At 37.6% G+C, this 18,135-nt stretch overlaps 1 protein-coding gene across 10 annotated transcripts in view; it reads right to left on the bottom strand.

Annotated features, from left to right (window-relative positions):
* Window positions 1–18,135, bottom strand: part of IFT81 (intraflagellar transport 81) — a 202,807-nt gene that overhangs the window by 11,877 nt on the left and 172,795 nt on the right. For all 10 annotated transcript variants that reach the window (XM_036874999.1, XM_036875000.1, XM_036874996.1 and 7 more), the window contains 3 exons: window positions 15,909–16,037; window positions 14,717–14,806; window positions 164–250 (listed from right to left, as the gene is read on the bottom strand). In XM_036874999.1, the coding sequence (XP_036730894.1) occupies window positions 164–250; window positions 14,717–14,806; window positions 15,909–16,037 (306 nt within the window). The remainder of the gene's footprint in view (window positions 1–163; window positions 251–14,716; window positions 14,807–15,908; window positions 16,038–18,135) is intronic.

Here is an 18,135-nt window from a genome sequence, read left to right as displayed (position 1 = left end):
TAGTATGTACACATCAAGTTTGAAGAAATAAAAATCTCTGCCGCTTAGGAGACAGACTCAGGGGATGAGGGTAAAGATTTGGGAATCTTTTGACATTGGTAGTGAAAATATGCATATACAGGCAGTTTCTGCTAAGTTGTTAAAATAAAAACTGTCTTCTTACCTGTTCTAATTTGGACCGATTGCTTTCAAGGCCAGCTGCACAGCTATCATACTGGGATTTCTTTTCATCGCACTCCTGGGTTAATTCCTAGTATGAAAAGGGTAATTAATTGAATAAGTAAAAAACAAAGGCCTAAAATGTAGCTCTGAAACAATACATGCCCTTGTCAGTCTTGTAACTTAACTCTAAGCTTCTTGGCATACTTAGGAGTTATTTATACAACAATCAGACATTTGAGAATTATGACAGATGAAGGTGCTGATAAAAACAATAGCTGCCATGTATTGAGCTGTATGCCAGGCTCTCTGTTAGAAGCTGGGGATAAAACAGTGAGCGAAACAGCCAAAAATCCTTCCCCTCAAGTAATGCTCAGACAAGTAAACAGGCTGAGTGCTATGATGGATGAATGCAAGGTGTTATAGGAGCACATGGGACGCACACTGGACCTAACCCAGGCTTGGGGATCAGTGCAGACAACCTCCTGGAGAAATTGATATCTAAGCTGAGGTACGAAGGATTAGTAAGAATAGTTAGAAGGGACAAGAGGAGGAGAATGTTCATAAAAAAAGGAACACTATGTATGAAGTCTGGGACTTGGAACTAGAGAGAAGAAGGACAATTTAGGACATATAAGTAGTTTATTATACTGGAGCATGTCTGGGAAGTGTGAGAAGAGGCTGAAGACTTTGGCAGAGGCCTGATCAGAACTTTGTAAACCATGTTAAGGGTGTTTGAGCTTTACCTTTAAAAATAACTAAGTCTCAAAACAACCTCTTGAGGTAGATATTAATATCCCCACATTGTGCAAGGACAAGTATCTTGCAAAAGATTGTATTGCTGGAAAGACGTGTTAGAATTTGAATTCAGGCTGTTTGAGTAGTTTCACACTTTCTTCTAACATAATATTTTGAAACAGATAATCTGAAAATCTTCTTCTACCAACACCTGGAAATGCTATAAGTATCAACAAATGCTTGATAAGGTAGGGCAAACATCCTTTCAGATCCAGAGCTAACTGAACTCTCAAGGAAGTAAAAGGAATTACCAGGACTAGAAACAAAGGATGACAGCCTATGGCTACACTTGGTGAAGGAGTTGGGAGTCAATCTTGATAACAGAATGATTATAATGTCCAGGCAGGGCAAAAGACCTGGAAACCTGTGAATAAAGGGTTAACACCAGGCCTGGATTGATTCAGGCCAGCCTGGGAATGACCTTGGTTTCATACAGCACAGTTTCCTTGGGAACTGGAGAGTTAACATAAATGGGTAATATTGTGTGGTGCTTCTGCTGTGTGGGACTGCATCTGGTTTGGGGTGACTAGCACAGTATAAAAGATTGGTGGGAAAAAGGAGCCATGGCTTTTGTGAATCAAAGTGACCTACAGACATCTAAGGCTCTCATGGTTGACAGTCACATACACCCCAAGTGGGAGAAGGGGCAACAGAGGCTGTGTACTTGGGTAGCTGCTGGGCCTGTCAGTGAGATGAAGATACTATAGTATATGAAAGCCTTTTTTTGTTTGTGAGTTTGATGGCCAAACTGATCAGTAAATGCAGCTATGTTACTTCAGAGGAGGATGGAAAAAAGGAGTCTGTCCTCAGGCAGGTTTGGGATTTGGATTTACCTTACCTACGTGGTCTAAGAACTCCCAAGCTGAGACATTAACTCAAAATTAGCTCCAAGCTTGTGATATTCCTAAAACACCTGGCAGAACAACAGCAAAACCACTCTGGAGGGACACACCCTCCATCTTAGCTGCCAGGACTCAAGAGACAAAACCCTACTAAAGATAAACTCACAATCCAAAAGTATAAATATATAAGGAACAATCAATCCATTATGAGTGAGAATCAGAAGATATAAAACACACAGCAGAACTATACCTCCAGGAACTTCGAATACTAGAAGAAAGTCTATTAAATAAATATGCTTAAAATAATTAAAGTTATAAAGGAGGAACTGAAAATAAAAGACTAAAAAAGGCACAGTGAGTAAAAATAGACAAAAATAAAAAAAAAGTCACTGAAATTAAAAACTAAGTAGGTGACATAAACATAAGATTGGCTCAGGAGATAAAATAATGAACTAGAAAACAGAGCTGAAGAAATTATCCAAAATTCATCACAGAGAGAGACAAAGAGATGAAAATATGAAAATGAGGTTAAACAACAGGGAACAGAATAAATACGTCTAGCGTATATCTAACAGGAGTTGCTGAACGACAGACTAGAAAGACCAGGGGAGAGAATATTTGAAGATATCATGTAGAATTTTTCCAGAATTAATGGGAGACAAAAAAGCACAGGTTCCAGCAGAGCAGATAAAACTAAATCTGTACTTAGATCATGGCAGTGAATCTGGACAACACCAAAGACAAAGATAAAAATATTAAAACCATCTACAGATTTAAGGCAATCCCTATCAAAATACCAATGTTACTTTTCACACAACTAGAACAAATAATTTTAAAACTTGTATGGAAACACAAAAGACCCTGCACAGCCAAAACAATCAGAAAGTAGAATAGAGCTGGAGGTATCATACTCCCTGACTTCAGACTATACTACAAAACTATGGTAATCAAAACAGTATGGTACTGGCAACAAAAACAGACACATAGATCAATGGAACAGAATAGAGAGCCCAGAAATAAACCCACACACTTATGGCCAACTAATCTATGACAAAGGAGACAAGAATATACAATTGAGAAAAGACAGTCTCTGCAATAAGTGGTGCTGGGAAAACTGGACAGCTACGTGTAAAGGAATGAATTGGAACATTTCCTCACACCATGTACAAAAATAAACTCAAAACGGAAAAGGGAACCCTCCTGCACTGTTGGCGGGAATGTAAATTGATACAGCCACTATGGAGAACAGTATGGAGGTTCCTTAAAAAACTAAAAATAGAACTACCATATGACCCAGCAATCCCACTACTGGACATATACCCTGAGAAAACCATAATTCAAAAAGAGTCATGTACCACAATGTTCATTGCAGCACTATTTACAATAGCCAGGACATGGAAGCAACTTAAGTGTCCATCGACAGATGAATGGATAAAGAAGATGTGGCACATATATATAATGGAATATTACTCAGCCATAAAAAGAAATGAAATTGAGTTATTTGTAGTGAGGTGGATGGACCTAGAGTCTGTCATACAGAGTGAAGTAAGTCAGAAAGAGAAAAACAAATACCATATGCTAACACATATATACGGAATCTGAAAAAAAAAAAAAAAGGTTGTGAAGAACCTAGGGGCAGGACAGGAATAAAGACGCAGATGTAGGGAATGGACTTGAGGACATGGGGAGGGGGAAGGGTAAGCTGGGACGAAGTGAGAGAGTGGCATGGACTTATATACACTACCAAATGTAAAATAGATAGCTAGTGGGAAGCAGCCGCATAGCACAGGGAGATCAGCTTGGTGCTTTGTGACCACCTAGAGAGGTGGGATAGGGAGGGTGGGAGGGAGGAGAAATGGGGATATACGTATATGTATAGCTGATTTACTTTGTTATGCAGCAGAAACTAACACACTGTTGTAAAGCAATTTTACTCCAATAAAGATGTTAAAACAAAAAAAAAACTAATAAGAAAAATAAACTCAAAATGGATTAAAAACCTAAATATAAAAAACCATAAAACTCCCAGAAGAAAACAGGCAGAACACTCTTTGACCTAAATCACAGCCATATTTTTTGGGTCTGTCTCCTAAAACAAAGGAAACAAAAGCAAAAATAAACCAATGGGACCTAATTAAACTTAAAAGCTTTTGCATAGCAGAGGAAACCATGGACAAAACGGAAGATAACCTACTGAATGGGAGAAAACATTTACAAATGATATCACTGATAAGAGGTTAATATCCAAAATATATAAACAGCTCATATAACTCAAAAAAAAAAAAAAAGTTAAAAAATGGGCAGAAGACCTGAAAAGACATTTTTCCAAAGAAAATATACAGATGGCCAGGAACATGAAAAGATGCTCAATATCATTAATCATCAGTGAAATACAAATCAAACCCACAATGAGATATCACCTCACACCTGTCAGAATGGCTATCATCAAAGAAGACCACAAATAACAAATATTGGTAAGGACGTGGAGAAAAGGGAAACTTTGTACATTTTTGATGAGAATGTAAATTGGTGCAGCCACTGTGGAAAACAGTATGGAAGGTCCTCAAAAAACTAAAAATAGAATTACCATATGATCCAGCAATTCCACTCCTGAGTATATATCCAAAGAAAATGAAAACATTAATTTGAAAAGATATATGCATCCCAATGTTCACAGCAGCATTATTTACAATAGCCAAGACATGGAAGCAACCTAAGTGTCGATCAAGAGATGAATGGAAAAAGAAGATGTGGTATAGGGCTTCCCTGGTGGCACAGTGGTTAAGAATCTGCCTGCCAATGCAGGGGACACGGGTTCGTGCCCTGGTCTGGGAAGATCCCACATGCCGCGGAGCAACTGGGCCCGTGAGCCACAATTACTGAGCCTGCGCATCTGGAGCCTGTGCTCCGCAACAAGAGAGGCCGCGATAGTGAGAGGCCCGCGCACCGCGAGGAAGAGCGGCCCCCGCTTGCCACAACTAGAGAAAGCCCTCGCACAGAAACGAAGACCCAACACAGCCATAAAATAAATAAAAATAAATAAATTTAAAAAGTAAAAAAAAAAAAAAAGAAGAAGATGTGGTATATATATGTGTGTATATATATATATACAATAGAATACTACTCAGCCATTAAAAAGAATGAAATTTTGCCATTTACAACAACGTGGATGAACTTGGAGGGTACTATACTTAGTGAAATAAGTCAAAGAGAAAGACAAATACTGTACGATATTACTTTTCTGTGGAATCTAAATAATAAAACAAACTAGTGACTATAACAACAAAAATTAAAACTAAATATAGGGAAGACATTACCTAAAAAGAAATGAGAATTAAACCGATAGCAGATCCCTCAACACAACAAGAGAAAGCAGAAAGCAATGAAAATAATTTTTTTTTCTGACCAAGTCACTATTTAAGAAGAAAAACAAAGATGGTTTACTTTTGGCAATGATTCTTTACTGAGAGAACTACTAAAAGAAAAAAAAATAAAACAAGGAAATTTCATTTCAAGAAGAAGGAAACTGAATCCAGAAGTAAGGAATAAAGTACATGAAGCAATGGTGAGAACTGCTAAATACGTGGGTAAATCTAAACAGGAAATGACTGTATGAAGTAGTAATTATAACAGTAATGACCACCATGACAACCACTTTTAGAGATGAAGAAATAAAATGGAAATAAAATACCACAGGATAACAACACATGTGTAAGGCAGGAGAGGGTGTTAAATTATTCTGAGGTTCCTGTATTGTTCAGGAGATTAACAATTGTTCAGCTGATTAACTTTAGGCAGGAAAAATATGTTAAAAATTTAAGAGTAAACAATATCAGAATAGATGAAGATAGAAAAGGAAATAAAGGGAAAAAAGAATATAAAGAAAACAGGATTGATGCAACGGAGGGCAGAAAGAGGAAAAGAAACATCGAAAAGCACAGTACATAGGATGTACAAAATAGAAATAAATTCCAATGTATCAACAATAAGAGTAAATGTAAATGGGACTAAACTCACCAATTAAAAGACAGATTCTCACACTGTAAAGCAACTATACTCCAATAAAAATTTTTTTAAAAAAAGATTCTCAAACTGGAGGTAAGAAACGAAATCCAACTATATGCTATTTATGAGACTTACATAGGACAAAGATAAGGACATAGAAAGCTGAAAGTGAACAAATAAAAAGACATACCAAGCAACACTAATCATAAGAAAGCTGCCACACTTACGTTAATAGCAGACAAAATAAGGCTCCTAGACAAAAAGCACTGCAAGGAATAAAGAGTCATAAAATAATGATAAAATGAATAATTTTAAGTGTTTTTTTTAAAAACCAGGAATCTTTAAATTGTGGTAAAATACACATAACATAAAATTTACCATTTTAACCATTTTTAAGGCTACAGTTCAGCTGTATTAAAAACATTCACATTATTGTGCAAGCAATCTCCAGAACTCTTTTCACCTTGCAAAACTGAAACTCTATACTTATTACACCACAAGTTCCCATTCACCAGGAAGTTTTGAACAACACATTTAAGAAGCTTGATCTGACAAACACATAGAGAACCCAGCACTCAACAACTGGAAAATACATTCTTTTCCGGATCAAGTCACTAAAAAAATTATGTTGGCCTCAGCTCTCTCCATGGCCACACTTAACTCTCAAAGACTGTGGAGCTACACTTTAAAAATCCTCAAGGAAAGAAAGCATGATGTAAGGGTTTTTATGCTCAATCAAGCAGTTGTTGAAATATTTAAGGCAACAAACTCTAGATTTGCAAGAACTCATCAGGTAATATTGCTCTACTAAGCTTTGAGGACTCTACTAGAAAACAAATGAGAGACAATAAAAAGTAGGAAAATGGGCAGTGAGAGGATTGTTAACGAGCACTGAATCTGACAAGTACAGGTATAATACTAAAGACAAAAGTGGGAACTAGGGTAATAGAACAGAACATAAATGTTATATGCCCTGACAATGTAGACACGATACCATAAAACCTGCAGGGAGGGGAAGGGGAAAAGAAGGTGGAAGGCAGAATGAATAAGCCAGCTTCCTCAATTTTTAATTGCTGGGGATGGATGGGGGAATGTCAAAAGATATAACTTAAACCTGATGAATCAAGTCATAGTATAAGCATATTACAAGTATAAAGGCAAACAGTAAGAAAGACAATACAAATGACCAAAATCAGGTGCTAAAGCAGAGGGAAGGAGAAGTTAGAGGAAAAATACCAATTTCATCACTACTCATAGTGGGGATTAATACATACTATCACCAGAAATGGATGATTAATGGTGGCATTACAGATATAACCAGTAGAGCAAAACCAGAGCCAGAAAATATGAGAGAGAGACACACAGACACAGAGGATGAACAGAGGAATTTATTTTTATAGGCTTTAAAGTCAGAAGCAAAACATAAAATGCACAAAGACCAAATATTTCTGCATATCAATAAATATGAACTGGCTAAACTTATTTATTAAAATAAAACTTTCAGATTATGTCACAACACAAAACACAGTTCAAGATCTATTCAGAGACACACCTAAAACAAGGTAAAATTTTAAAAGCTGAAAGCAAAAGATGGGCAAAAGTATAGCAGGCAAATGCAAACAAAAGGAAGCAAACATTAATATCAGTCAGAGTTGACTCTGGCACCCCACCAAAAAAAAAGCCTTTGTTTTTTTTAGAGAGTAGAACAAAGGTGTGGAGATCAAACTTCAGGTAGCCAATAAATAATTATCCATTCATGAATTTTCAGAAAATTTCTGGAAAATATAAAAGGAACTGTTATCAGTTATTATTTCTGGGGAGTATGCTAGGGGTGGGGTGTAGAGAGAGAAATAATTTCTATTCTTTCCCTTAACCAATTCCTTACAGTTTGAATTCTGGCCAAGAGCATGGTTTTACTTCTATAAGAAAAAACAATCAACAAGAAATATTTCAATGAAATCAATAATTACCACATTGTATATATACTCTAAAACAAGTATTTTAGCTTTTTCCCATATATTAGCAATTATATGTATTATGTCATTTAATTACATATAATTTACGGAACGGCATCTAAAAAAACAAACATGAAGATTTTCAAGATGCTATCTAATTCTAGATAATTATAAAAGGTTTAGATAAACATAAGTTGTGATTTTCAAAGTCTTGAGATTTTCAAACAATTTTCAAACAGTTATGAACATTCAAATTTATAACAAAATGCAAATAAAAGGAATGGAAATGTACTAACAATTCACTATAAAATTTCCTAAATATTTGAGAGTTGTCCATGAAAGCAAGAAGTATAAAGTATTTTTAAGTACTCCTGCACTTTAACAATATGATAATACATCTGTGTAGTTCTGAGTGTTAAATATACTTACGCAAGTTAAAAATAAACACTATTCAAAGCAGAGAACAGTTACGAATTTCAGTTAATATTTGGCACAGCTTAAAGTCAATGAAGCAGCTTTTTTTTTTCAGTATACTTTTTATTACAAAAGGTTTCTGGGTAAAAATAGAACTATAGGGACTTCTCTGGTGGTACAGTGGTTAGGAATCTGCCTGCCAATGCAGGGGACATGGGTTCGATCCCTGGTCCGGGAAGATCCCACGTGCTGCGGAGCAACTAAGCCTGTGCACCACAACTACTGAGCCTGCACTCTACAGCCCGCAATTCACAACTACTGAGCCGGCGCTCCACAACTACTGAAGCCCGCGCGCCTAGAGCCTGTGCTCCCCAACAAGAGAAGCCACTGCAATGAGAAGTCCGCGCACCGCAATGAAGAGTAGCCCCTGCTCGCCGCAACTAGAGAAAGCCCGCGCACAGCAATGAAGACCCAACGCAGCCAAAAAAAAAAAAAAGAGAACTATACATGGATGTGGGAGATTAACACATGGAGCTAAGCAAAATGAGCATCAAGGACTCACCAACTGCACTGAATTCAAACATTTAAAAAAACTAAAAAGTTAATGAAAATGTGGGCAAGTTCTGTACTCTTAGATTTTTTAAATTATGGTAAAATATACATAAAATAAAAATTATCACTTAAACCATTTTTAAGTGTACAGTTCAGTGGCATTAAGTACCTTCACACTGCTGTGCAACCATCACCACCATCCATCTCCAGAACTCTTTTCATCTTCTAAAACTGAAACTCAGTACCCATTACTTTTCAACATGGCAGAAGACAGAGATGAAAATGCTTAGAGGACCTAGGGGCCCCTTGACTTGATGAGTGTGTTAAGAACTGGAGAGTTGTATTATTTGAGAATAGTAGTGAGACAGCTATATTTCTTTGTAATGGAAGAGGCAGGAAGTAGACATACAGAGAAATCTAGTTAAATTGTATAAAAATGAACTTCAGGTTCTGGTTACATTATTACAATAAATGACTTTTTTTCTAATTTATTTATTTATTTTTAATTTATTTTTGGCTGTGTTGGGTCTTCGTTGCTGCGCGCAGGCTTTCTCTAGTTGCAGCAAGCAGGGGCTACTCTGTTGCGGTGCGCAGGCTTCTCATTGCTGTGGCTTCTCTTGTTGTGGAGCACGGGCTCTAGGTGTGTGGGCTTCCGTAGTTGTGGCGCGTGGGCTCAGTAGTTGTGGCTCACGGGCTCTAGAGCACAGGCTCAGTAGTTGTGGTGCATGGGCTTAGTTGCTCTGCAGCATGTGGGAATCTCCCCGGACCAGGGCTCGAACCCCTGTCCCCTGCATTGGCAGGCAGATTCCTAACCATTGCGCCACCAGGGAAGTCCCTATAATAAATGACTTTACAGAATTAAAAGATTTGGTATATGATTTTACTTAGAAAACAATTTAGTTGAAAGGCAATAGTATTCCTTCCTTTAAAACCATTTTTTAATAGTTAAAATGATAAATACCTTTTTAAAAAGTCTTTATGTATTAGTCATTGCTGTTGCAAAGTACCTTATATGTGTTATTTAATTTTACAACCACCCTATTAAGAAGGGACTAGTTTACAGGTGAGGAAACCGAAGTTTATAGAGATGAAGTCATCTACCCAAGGTTATCTAGGGTCTGCCTGATTCTCTAGCCCATGTTCTTAAATCATTCTATCCATATTGTCTCCCTATAATTAGCACAATTGGTACCCTCTGCTTTTCACCTGCTGACATTTAGGATAAAGCTTATCCTAAATCTATGTGACATATGCCCTAAATGGCCCAACATTGACAGGTGGCACAGTTTAGTTTCATACATTAAATGGTTCTTTTATTGAACTAATAAATTATCAATATATTTCAAAAGAATTAACAAGTGTGGAGCAGAATGGCACAGTATAGAGGAAGAGGGCTTTGAACTCACAGAGACTGCAGTTTGAGTCCTTGTGCCAACACTTAAGTCATCTTAAACAAGTTATTTGACTTCTCTAAGCCTCAATTTCCTTATCTAAGGACAATCTGAAAATATTTTATAATTGTGAATATTAAATGCATGAATGAGAAAGCATTAAGAGAACACTGTGAGGGCTCAATAATAATTATTTATATAATTCTGTAGAGATCTGCTTCTAGCTCTAGAAGATTCTTGCCACTTATATTTATACTTGATTTTTTTTTTTTTTTTTTTTTAATATTTTATTTATTTATTTATTTTTTTTGGCTGTGTTGGGTCTTCGTTTCTGTGCGAGGGCTTTCTCCAGTTGCGGCAAGTGGGGGCCATTCTTCATCGCGGTGCGCGGGCCTCTCACTATCGCGGCCTCTCTTGTTGCGGAGCACAGGCTCCAGACGCGCAGGCTCAGTAGTTGTGGCTCACAGGCCTAGTTGCTCCGCGGCATGTGGGATCTTCCCAGACCAGGGCTCGAACCCGTGTCCCCTGCATTGGCAGGCAGATTCTCAACCACTGCGCCACCAGGGAAGCCCTATACTTGATTTTTAAAATACTTTAAAAAATGTTCCCTTAATGAATTCCACAAATATTTATTGAACAACTACATTGTTCTAAACGTGGTTCTATAAACCAGACACTCACAACTCTGGTAGATATTACTGTAAGGACCTTAATAGCAAATTTTTTTTAACTCCAAAAATAGAGAATTCCCTGGTGGTCCAGTGGTTAGGACTCCGTGCTTTCACTGCTGAGGGTCCACCCAGGGTCGGGGAGCTAAGATCCCACAAGCTGCGTGTTGTGGCAAAAAAAACTCCCAAACACAAAAAACAAAAATAAACTCTAAGTATACGAAGTAATTTCATTTGCATCATATAGTATTAAACCAAAACCCAAGAGGGTCTTTCCTGAAGTCTTCTCAGACTTCATCTAGTCTTACTCCATGCTCTTTTTGGTAACTGCACCTTCTCCTGAGCTGTGATCAAACATCACATCTAGGCAGATGATTACACACTTCAACTTGAGCCCCCATATCTTCTCCTGAACTCTTGCTAGATCTTAACTTTGAAGTGTCTATAAGAAATTCATCATTTCTCCTCTTCTTCGCCCACTGCTACCACCAAAACCAGCTCTTCCTCATCCCTAATCTGCACTGTTAGTGGTTTCAAACCTCAAAATTATTTTGCTATCTTCTGTTCCCTTGTCCATAATTAGTGTTCTTCCATATACCATTCAGATCTATTCCTTCTCGTCCATTCCTTCCACCAACACTAGTTTGGGACCTCATTCCCTCTAACTTAGGCTATCAAAAGGCACTTGATGCCACTTTTATTTGTTGAGAAGAATAATTATAAAGACTATGGCAAACAAGGGAAATATATTAACTGAATAGAACCTTAAAGTAACTAAATGCAATGTATACTACCATTCCAACCATGTAGAAAAAGTATATATAAGAGGACAAGGATAAAATGCAAAGATGAACACTGTTCAGCTGTTAATAATAGGATAATGGGTGGTGTAGTAAAGATGTTAAGCAGCAGTCCCCAACCTTTTTGGCACCAGGGACCAGTTTCGAGGAAGACAATTTTTCCACGGACCAGGGCAGGGCGGGGGATGGTTCCAGCGGTAATGCCAGCGATGGGGAGCGATGGAGAGCGGCAGATGAAGCTTCATTCGCTTGCCTGCTGCTCACCTCCTTCTCTGTGGCCTGGTTCCTAACAGGCCACAGACCAGTAGCAGTCCACAGCCCGGGGGTTGGGGACCCCTGAAGTAAAGTACCCAAAGTACCCACAGCCTCTCCAGAAGGAAAATTCTCTAGGCAGCCATATTTAGTACCATATCACCCTCCTTTCTTCTGATCCTTACCCACAAGCATAGCCGGTTACACTAAGGATGGATCCTCGGTCTGACCTGAGGATAGCCAGTAATTTCTGAGGTAGTCTGGTGTGGAAAACTGCCCCCAAAAGAGAGGAGCTGCACCAGGAGTTTAAATTACAAAAGGCAGAGAAAACAGGGCAGTTATAGTGAAAACTTCAACATGTATGTAGAGAGAAAGGCTACAGTGTGAGATATGAACAATGAGGAGCCATAGCGAGCTAAGGTTACAAGTATGCCAATCCAAAGAATGAGGAGAAACTAAAAGATGGAGAAAAGAAACATAGGCAGACATACAGCTGGTGGCAGGCACAGTGAGAAGCCAATACAGAGTGATTCACTGTGTCATGTTATTGGTGTAGTATGAGTATGAAGAACTTGGCTCTGCCATTTACCAGCTGTGTAACCTTGGGCAAGTGCTTTATCCCTCTGTGCCTTTATCTGCTCATTTGTGTAAAGGGTGGTTTATCTAACTGGGTGGTTACGAGGCCTGAATGAGTAATGTAACAGTACCTGGCACACAGAAAGCACTTGATAAATGCTATTACTATCACATTCATCATCATTATCCACAAGCTCCCGCTAAGGTTCCTGAAGCTTCGCTGAAGAAAAATGCTCGGGTAGAGAAGTATAGTACCTCTACCTGCTCCAGAGAGACTATAGTTCTGATCCTTGGATTTCCATAACAGCATATTTCCTTTAATGTTCTAAATATCCTTTCAATAAAACTCCTCATTTAAAATGTAAATGGACTTAATAAAAGAACTATGGGCATACCTTAGAGATATTGTGGGTTCTGCCCCAGACCACTGCAAAAAAGTGAATATTGCAATAAAGCGAATCACATGAATTTTTTGGTTTCCCAGTACATATAAAACTTATGTTTACACTATACTGTAGTCTATTAAGTGTGTAATAGCATTATGTCTAAAAATGTATATATTTTAAAATACTTTATTGCTAAAAAATGCTAACCACCATCTGAGTCTTCAGCAAGTCAATCTTTTTGCAACAGTAACATCAAAGATCACTGAGCACAGATTACCATAACAAATATATAATAATGAAAAAGTTTGAAATATTGCAAGAATTACCAAAATGTGACACAGAGACATGAAGTAAGCAAATGTTGTTGGAAAAATGGCACCAATAGACTTACTTGACACAGGGTTGCTACAAACCTTTAATTTGTAAAAATGTAATAAAGTGAAGTATGCCTGTATTTACAGATTTATTTTACTATATTTTATTTTATTATATATTTTATTTTTACTATTAGGGAGAAATTTTACCATCACCAGAAATACACATAAGTGTTCCCTTTTGTCTGCAAGTTGCTGACTCAAGAAAAGCATTAGGAAAATCAATTCTTTAGAAAGTACCCATGAAAACAATCCTTGATGTCCTCAATCTGAAAACCCTGCTCAAAAATCTCCTTTCTGAAATCTTCCTTTCCTGACAATCATTTCATTTCCTTATTTCCTTCCCTTTTCCTTACCAGTTAAGTATATGATTCTGATTATATTTTTTCTATATTGTTCTTAGGTTGGGTTATCTTTTGTTTTTCCTAATTTCCTCATGTGTTTGTTCCATCTCACCTATGACAGTATGAACCCCAGAGAACAGGGACTTGTCTCTTCTATTTCTTTCGTGGCAGCAGGAGTGTATAATGAAATAAGCAGGAGATTTAAAATAAGATGCTAGAGATGCTAGAGTCAAGCCCCAACTCTCTCACTTCCTACTTCTCTCTTTGGATAAGTCACTCAACCTGTCTCAGACTCCATGGCATTTTCTATAAAAAGGAAACAATATCCATCGGATTCTAAAGTCCATGAGATTTCTCACTCTGCTTCTCTGACTCTGATGGATGGCATTCATGAAGAGTTTTATAGTTCCATCCTTAGGCACATGCAGTACAGCTCACATTCAAACCTAAGATTACTACGTGGAGAATGATAAAATAACAATTGTTAATGACAAACGGCGAAGGCCACCTGATCTGGATTTGTGGAGGGCATTTACCTTCTCACAGTTTATCTTTAAAGCAGTGGCTGGAGTTAGCTTCCAAGTAACTGTATTTCATCACTTAATCATAAGCCATCATGGTTTGCCCCCCACCCTGCTCCCCAGCAAAGCAAGTTCATTAATCTAACATTAACTTGTCACCACTCGTTGGCAGACTCTGAACTTTTACCTGGCCACAGAAGAATGTGACTTCATAACTCTAACATGAGTATGATTTAAAGCAAAAATCTCATTTGGCTGCACTTGTGATTTTAGCTTAAACTCCTTCCTCTCCTTCTCTCCCCCGCCCCTGCCAAAAATTTATGACAAAGCAAACAGCAAAAATTAAACAAAAACTGTTGTAGGTCACATTATTATTCTCTTTTGCAGAATCATATAAAAAATAATAATTTATTTCCAGAAATTACCCAAGTAAAATATTTGGGATTCTAACTGATACATCTGAACAAGAGAGAGTATTAAAAGTATCACAAAATTACCACCTAGGGGGGTGGGACAGGGAGGGTGGGAGGGAGACGCAGAAGAAAGAGATATGGGGATATATGTATATGTATAGCTGATTCACTTTGTTATAAAGTAGAAACTAACACACCATTGTAAAGCAATTATACTCCAATAAAGATGTTAAAAAAAAAAGTATCACAAAATTAAATTCACTTACTTGACATTTCTGACGCAATTGTCGTAGTTCTTTTATAACTGGAGCTAGAGCTGATTTCTTTTCAGATACCAGAGAATTTAGTCTTTTTACCTGTCATTTAAACAAAATATATGACATCTAAGAAAAGAATTCAAAAGAACAAAAATACTATAAAGATATTTATTGAAGTGTTATATATGAGTGAAAAAAACTATAAATTACTTCAATGCCAAACAATGGGGAAGTCATTTAGTAAGTATTGATTCCTCAATAAGAAGGAATATCATTTAACTGTTCAAAATGTCAATTATTAACACTGCAAACCATTATGGGAAAATATTTACAATCTAGCACTGAATAACTAAAACAAATTACAAAGTTGCCTTTATACAGCTTTGTATTATGTAAAAAGTATATAATTATGTAGGTTATATAAAATACACATAAACATAGATGAAGTGATATTCAAAATACTTAATAACCCAAAAGGCATAAGTAATGACCAATCAGAATGGACACCAGCCACAGAGATGAACAGGGTCTTGGAGGCCTCTGCTGTACTAAATGTTCATCTTTATAGGAGTTAGAATGTGGTGAAATCCAGAGGGTTCTGGGACCAATGTGGACAAGACAGGTGGAGGTGAGTACTCTGAGAGTTTGGGGCAGCAGCTATTTACCAGTAAGTAGTGAAAGATTTCAACATTTTAATGCCTGATGAAGCTGTATCCGTGCATTCTGGCTGAATAGCAGTCCTGAATACAGAAAGATACTAAGGACATACACAAAAATAATTGTATTAATTTAAGTAGCATGATTTGGGAAAACTTGTTTTTTATCTTAAATATTTCTTTAATACCATGTAACTTTTTTTTTTTGGCCGAGCTGTGCAACATGCGGGATCTTAGTTCCCTGACCAAGGACCGAACCCGTGCCTCCTTCAATGGAAGCACAGAGCCCTAACCATTAGACTGCCAGGTAATTCCCAATGCTATGTAACTTTTACACACTTCAAAAACCACAACGTTGAACAACCTCTTTACAACCTCGTTAGAATGGAAAATTCAAAAGAGAGTGATAAAGACAGATGAAAGAATGTAAAGAAAACAATGCGCAGAAATGAAAATTTGAATGTTTCACTGAAAACAGAACACAAAAATATCTGCCTCAGAGGTAGACAATAAAACAAATAAACAAACAAAGCCTGTGTAATCACCATTTCAGACATGTCATCCAGTGTTCGTCCTTTCATTTCATCAACTTCACTCTTCAGGGCAGATACTCTTTCTAGCTCTTCTTGGGTGTAACTATATCCAGATATACCCTTTTTCTCCTCAATAGTTTGCTAAAAGTAAAGAATAAAAATAGGTGTAAAAAATGGGGTCCACAAAATGGGTGTCAAAACCTTGATGATTCCATAAGAAGTATATAGATTTAATAGGTAACAATAAAATCGTAAATAAAATAAAGTAGTTTAGAATCCTAAAGAACAATCTTTATTGACTTCAACAATAATTACGTTCCTTTACATGTTATAAACTTATACTAAGTTTTACTATGGTATCTTCAGGTGCATAGGAAGTAATTATAATTTTAGACTTTAGAATAATGCTATGTAGTTGGCACAGAATCTAAAACATAGGATGCACTCACTAAATATTTGGTGAATGAATGAATTCTCAAGTGATCAACTGTACATATTTGCTCACTCATCCAATATTTATTATATACCTTAATGTGCCAAGTACAGTTCTATGCACCAGCTATGCTGCAGTGAACAAAACAGAGCTAACTTCTAGTGAGAGTAAACGGGCAATAGGTAAACAAGTAAAATACATATAGTGTGAGGTAAGAGTGGAGTTGGAATCTTAAAAAACAGGGTGGTTAGAGAAGGTCTTCCTGAGAAGATGACACCTAGTAAAGTCCTAGAGGAAGAGAGGGAGCAAGCCAAAGATACCCAGGGGATCAGCAAGTGCAAAAAACATGAGGTAGGAGCATACCTGACCTTTTCAAGAAATAGCTAGATGGGAGTGAGAATGAGGTGGAGGTTGGGGAGGGATCATACAGGACTCAGCTGGTTTGCTGCAATAGTCTCAGCTTACATCTATTGTCTTTTGCATTCTCAAAAGTGTCCTAGTTTAGATGATAAATTATATCGTTATCTTATGTTTTAGGCTAGTGAAAGAGCTTGGACTTATTTTAAATGAAATGGGAGGCTTGTTGGAAGATTCAGAGTTAAAGGAATTTTTTTATTTTGGCCGCACCATGCGGCATGTGGGATCTTAGCTCCTCAACCAGGAATCGAACCTGTGCTCTCTGCATTGGACGTGCGGAGTCTTAACTACTGGACCGCCAGGGAAGTCCCCAGAGTAAAGGAATTTTTAAATGAAAACTTTAACATCTGTGCTGAGATCAAACGATAGAGGGGCAAGGGTAGGGGCAGAGAAGCCAGTTAGAAGACTATTCCAATAATTCAAGTTAGAGATGATGGTAGCATGAATCAGGTGGGGGCAGCAGAGGTGATGAGAAATGGTTCTGTATATATTTTGAAGATAGATCCAACAAGATATTATGACAGGTTAGATGTAGGGTGTGAGGGAAAGTGAGGGGTAAAGAATGACTCCAAGGTTTTCAGCCTGAAGAACTGAGAGGATGGAGCGCCCATTTGTTGAGATGAGGAGGACTTGGGAGGAACAGGTGAGGGAGTAGTAAAGATCAGAAGTTTAGTTTTGGATGTGTTAAAAATCTGAAATCTCTAGTAGAAATCCAAGAGAGTTCAAGATGTTACATACACAAGACTGGAATCTGAGAAGCAATCTAGGCTGGAGATTCAAATTTGTGAGTTGTCTGCATAGACAATGTCTTTAAAGTCATAAGAGAATAAGATCACCATGGGAGTGAAGGTAGAGAAGAGATCCAAGGCCTAAGCCTGGGGAACTCAAATATCTAGGCTTTGGAGAAATGAGAAGAAATCCGCCATGGAGTAGGAACAGGAGTGTTAGTAAGGGAAAAACAAGGAGAGTGCAGTGTGCTAGAAGACAAGCAAAGAAAAATTTTACAGGAAGAGGGAGTTATGAACTATGTCAAACACTGCCAATAGGAAGATAACTAAAATGAATCTGTATGGACTAATCTCAGGATATTTTCCGTGGATACTGTGGGTGCTCTGCCCTGATCTGCTTATTGTGTCAGTGTACCCATCCCCTAGCTGTTGTGAGAGTCGGTATTTTGATGGTTTACAGCTGTCCCTTCTTCAAAGTGTACCCTTGGTTGAACAGGAACTGTATCACACCACTCTTGGGTGGTAGTAAGAGGGTCCATAGCAAATTACTGACTGACACAGGGGTCCAAAGGGGTAGCCCTCTTGCCTAAAGATGAGACCAACTTTGTGATGCAATTTATGCTCCAGAGCTCCTTATGCAATCAGAATGAAATTGGACTCC

This window comes from Balaenoptera musculus, chromosome 14, assembly GCF_009873245.2.
Source record: "Balaenoptera musculus isolate JJ_BM4_2016_0621 chromosome 14, mBalMus1.pri.v3, whole genome shotgun sequence".
NCBI lineage: Eukaryota > Metazoa > Chordata > Mammalia > Artiodactyla > Balaenopteridae > Balaenoptera > Balaenoptera musculus.
The sequence above is the reverse complement of the archived record's forward strand: the minus strand, read 5'-3'. Positions and strand labels throughout refer to the sequence as shown.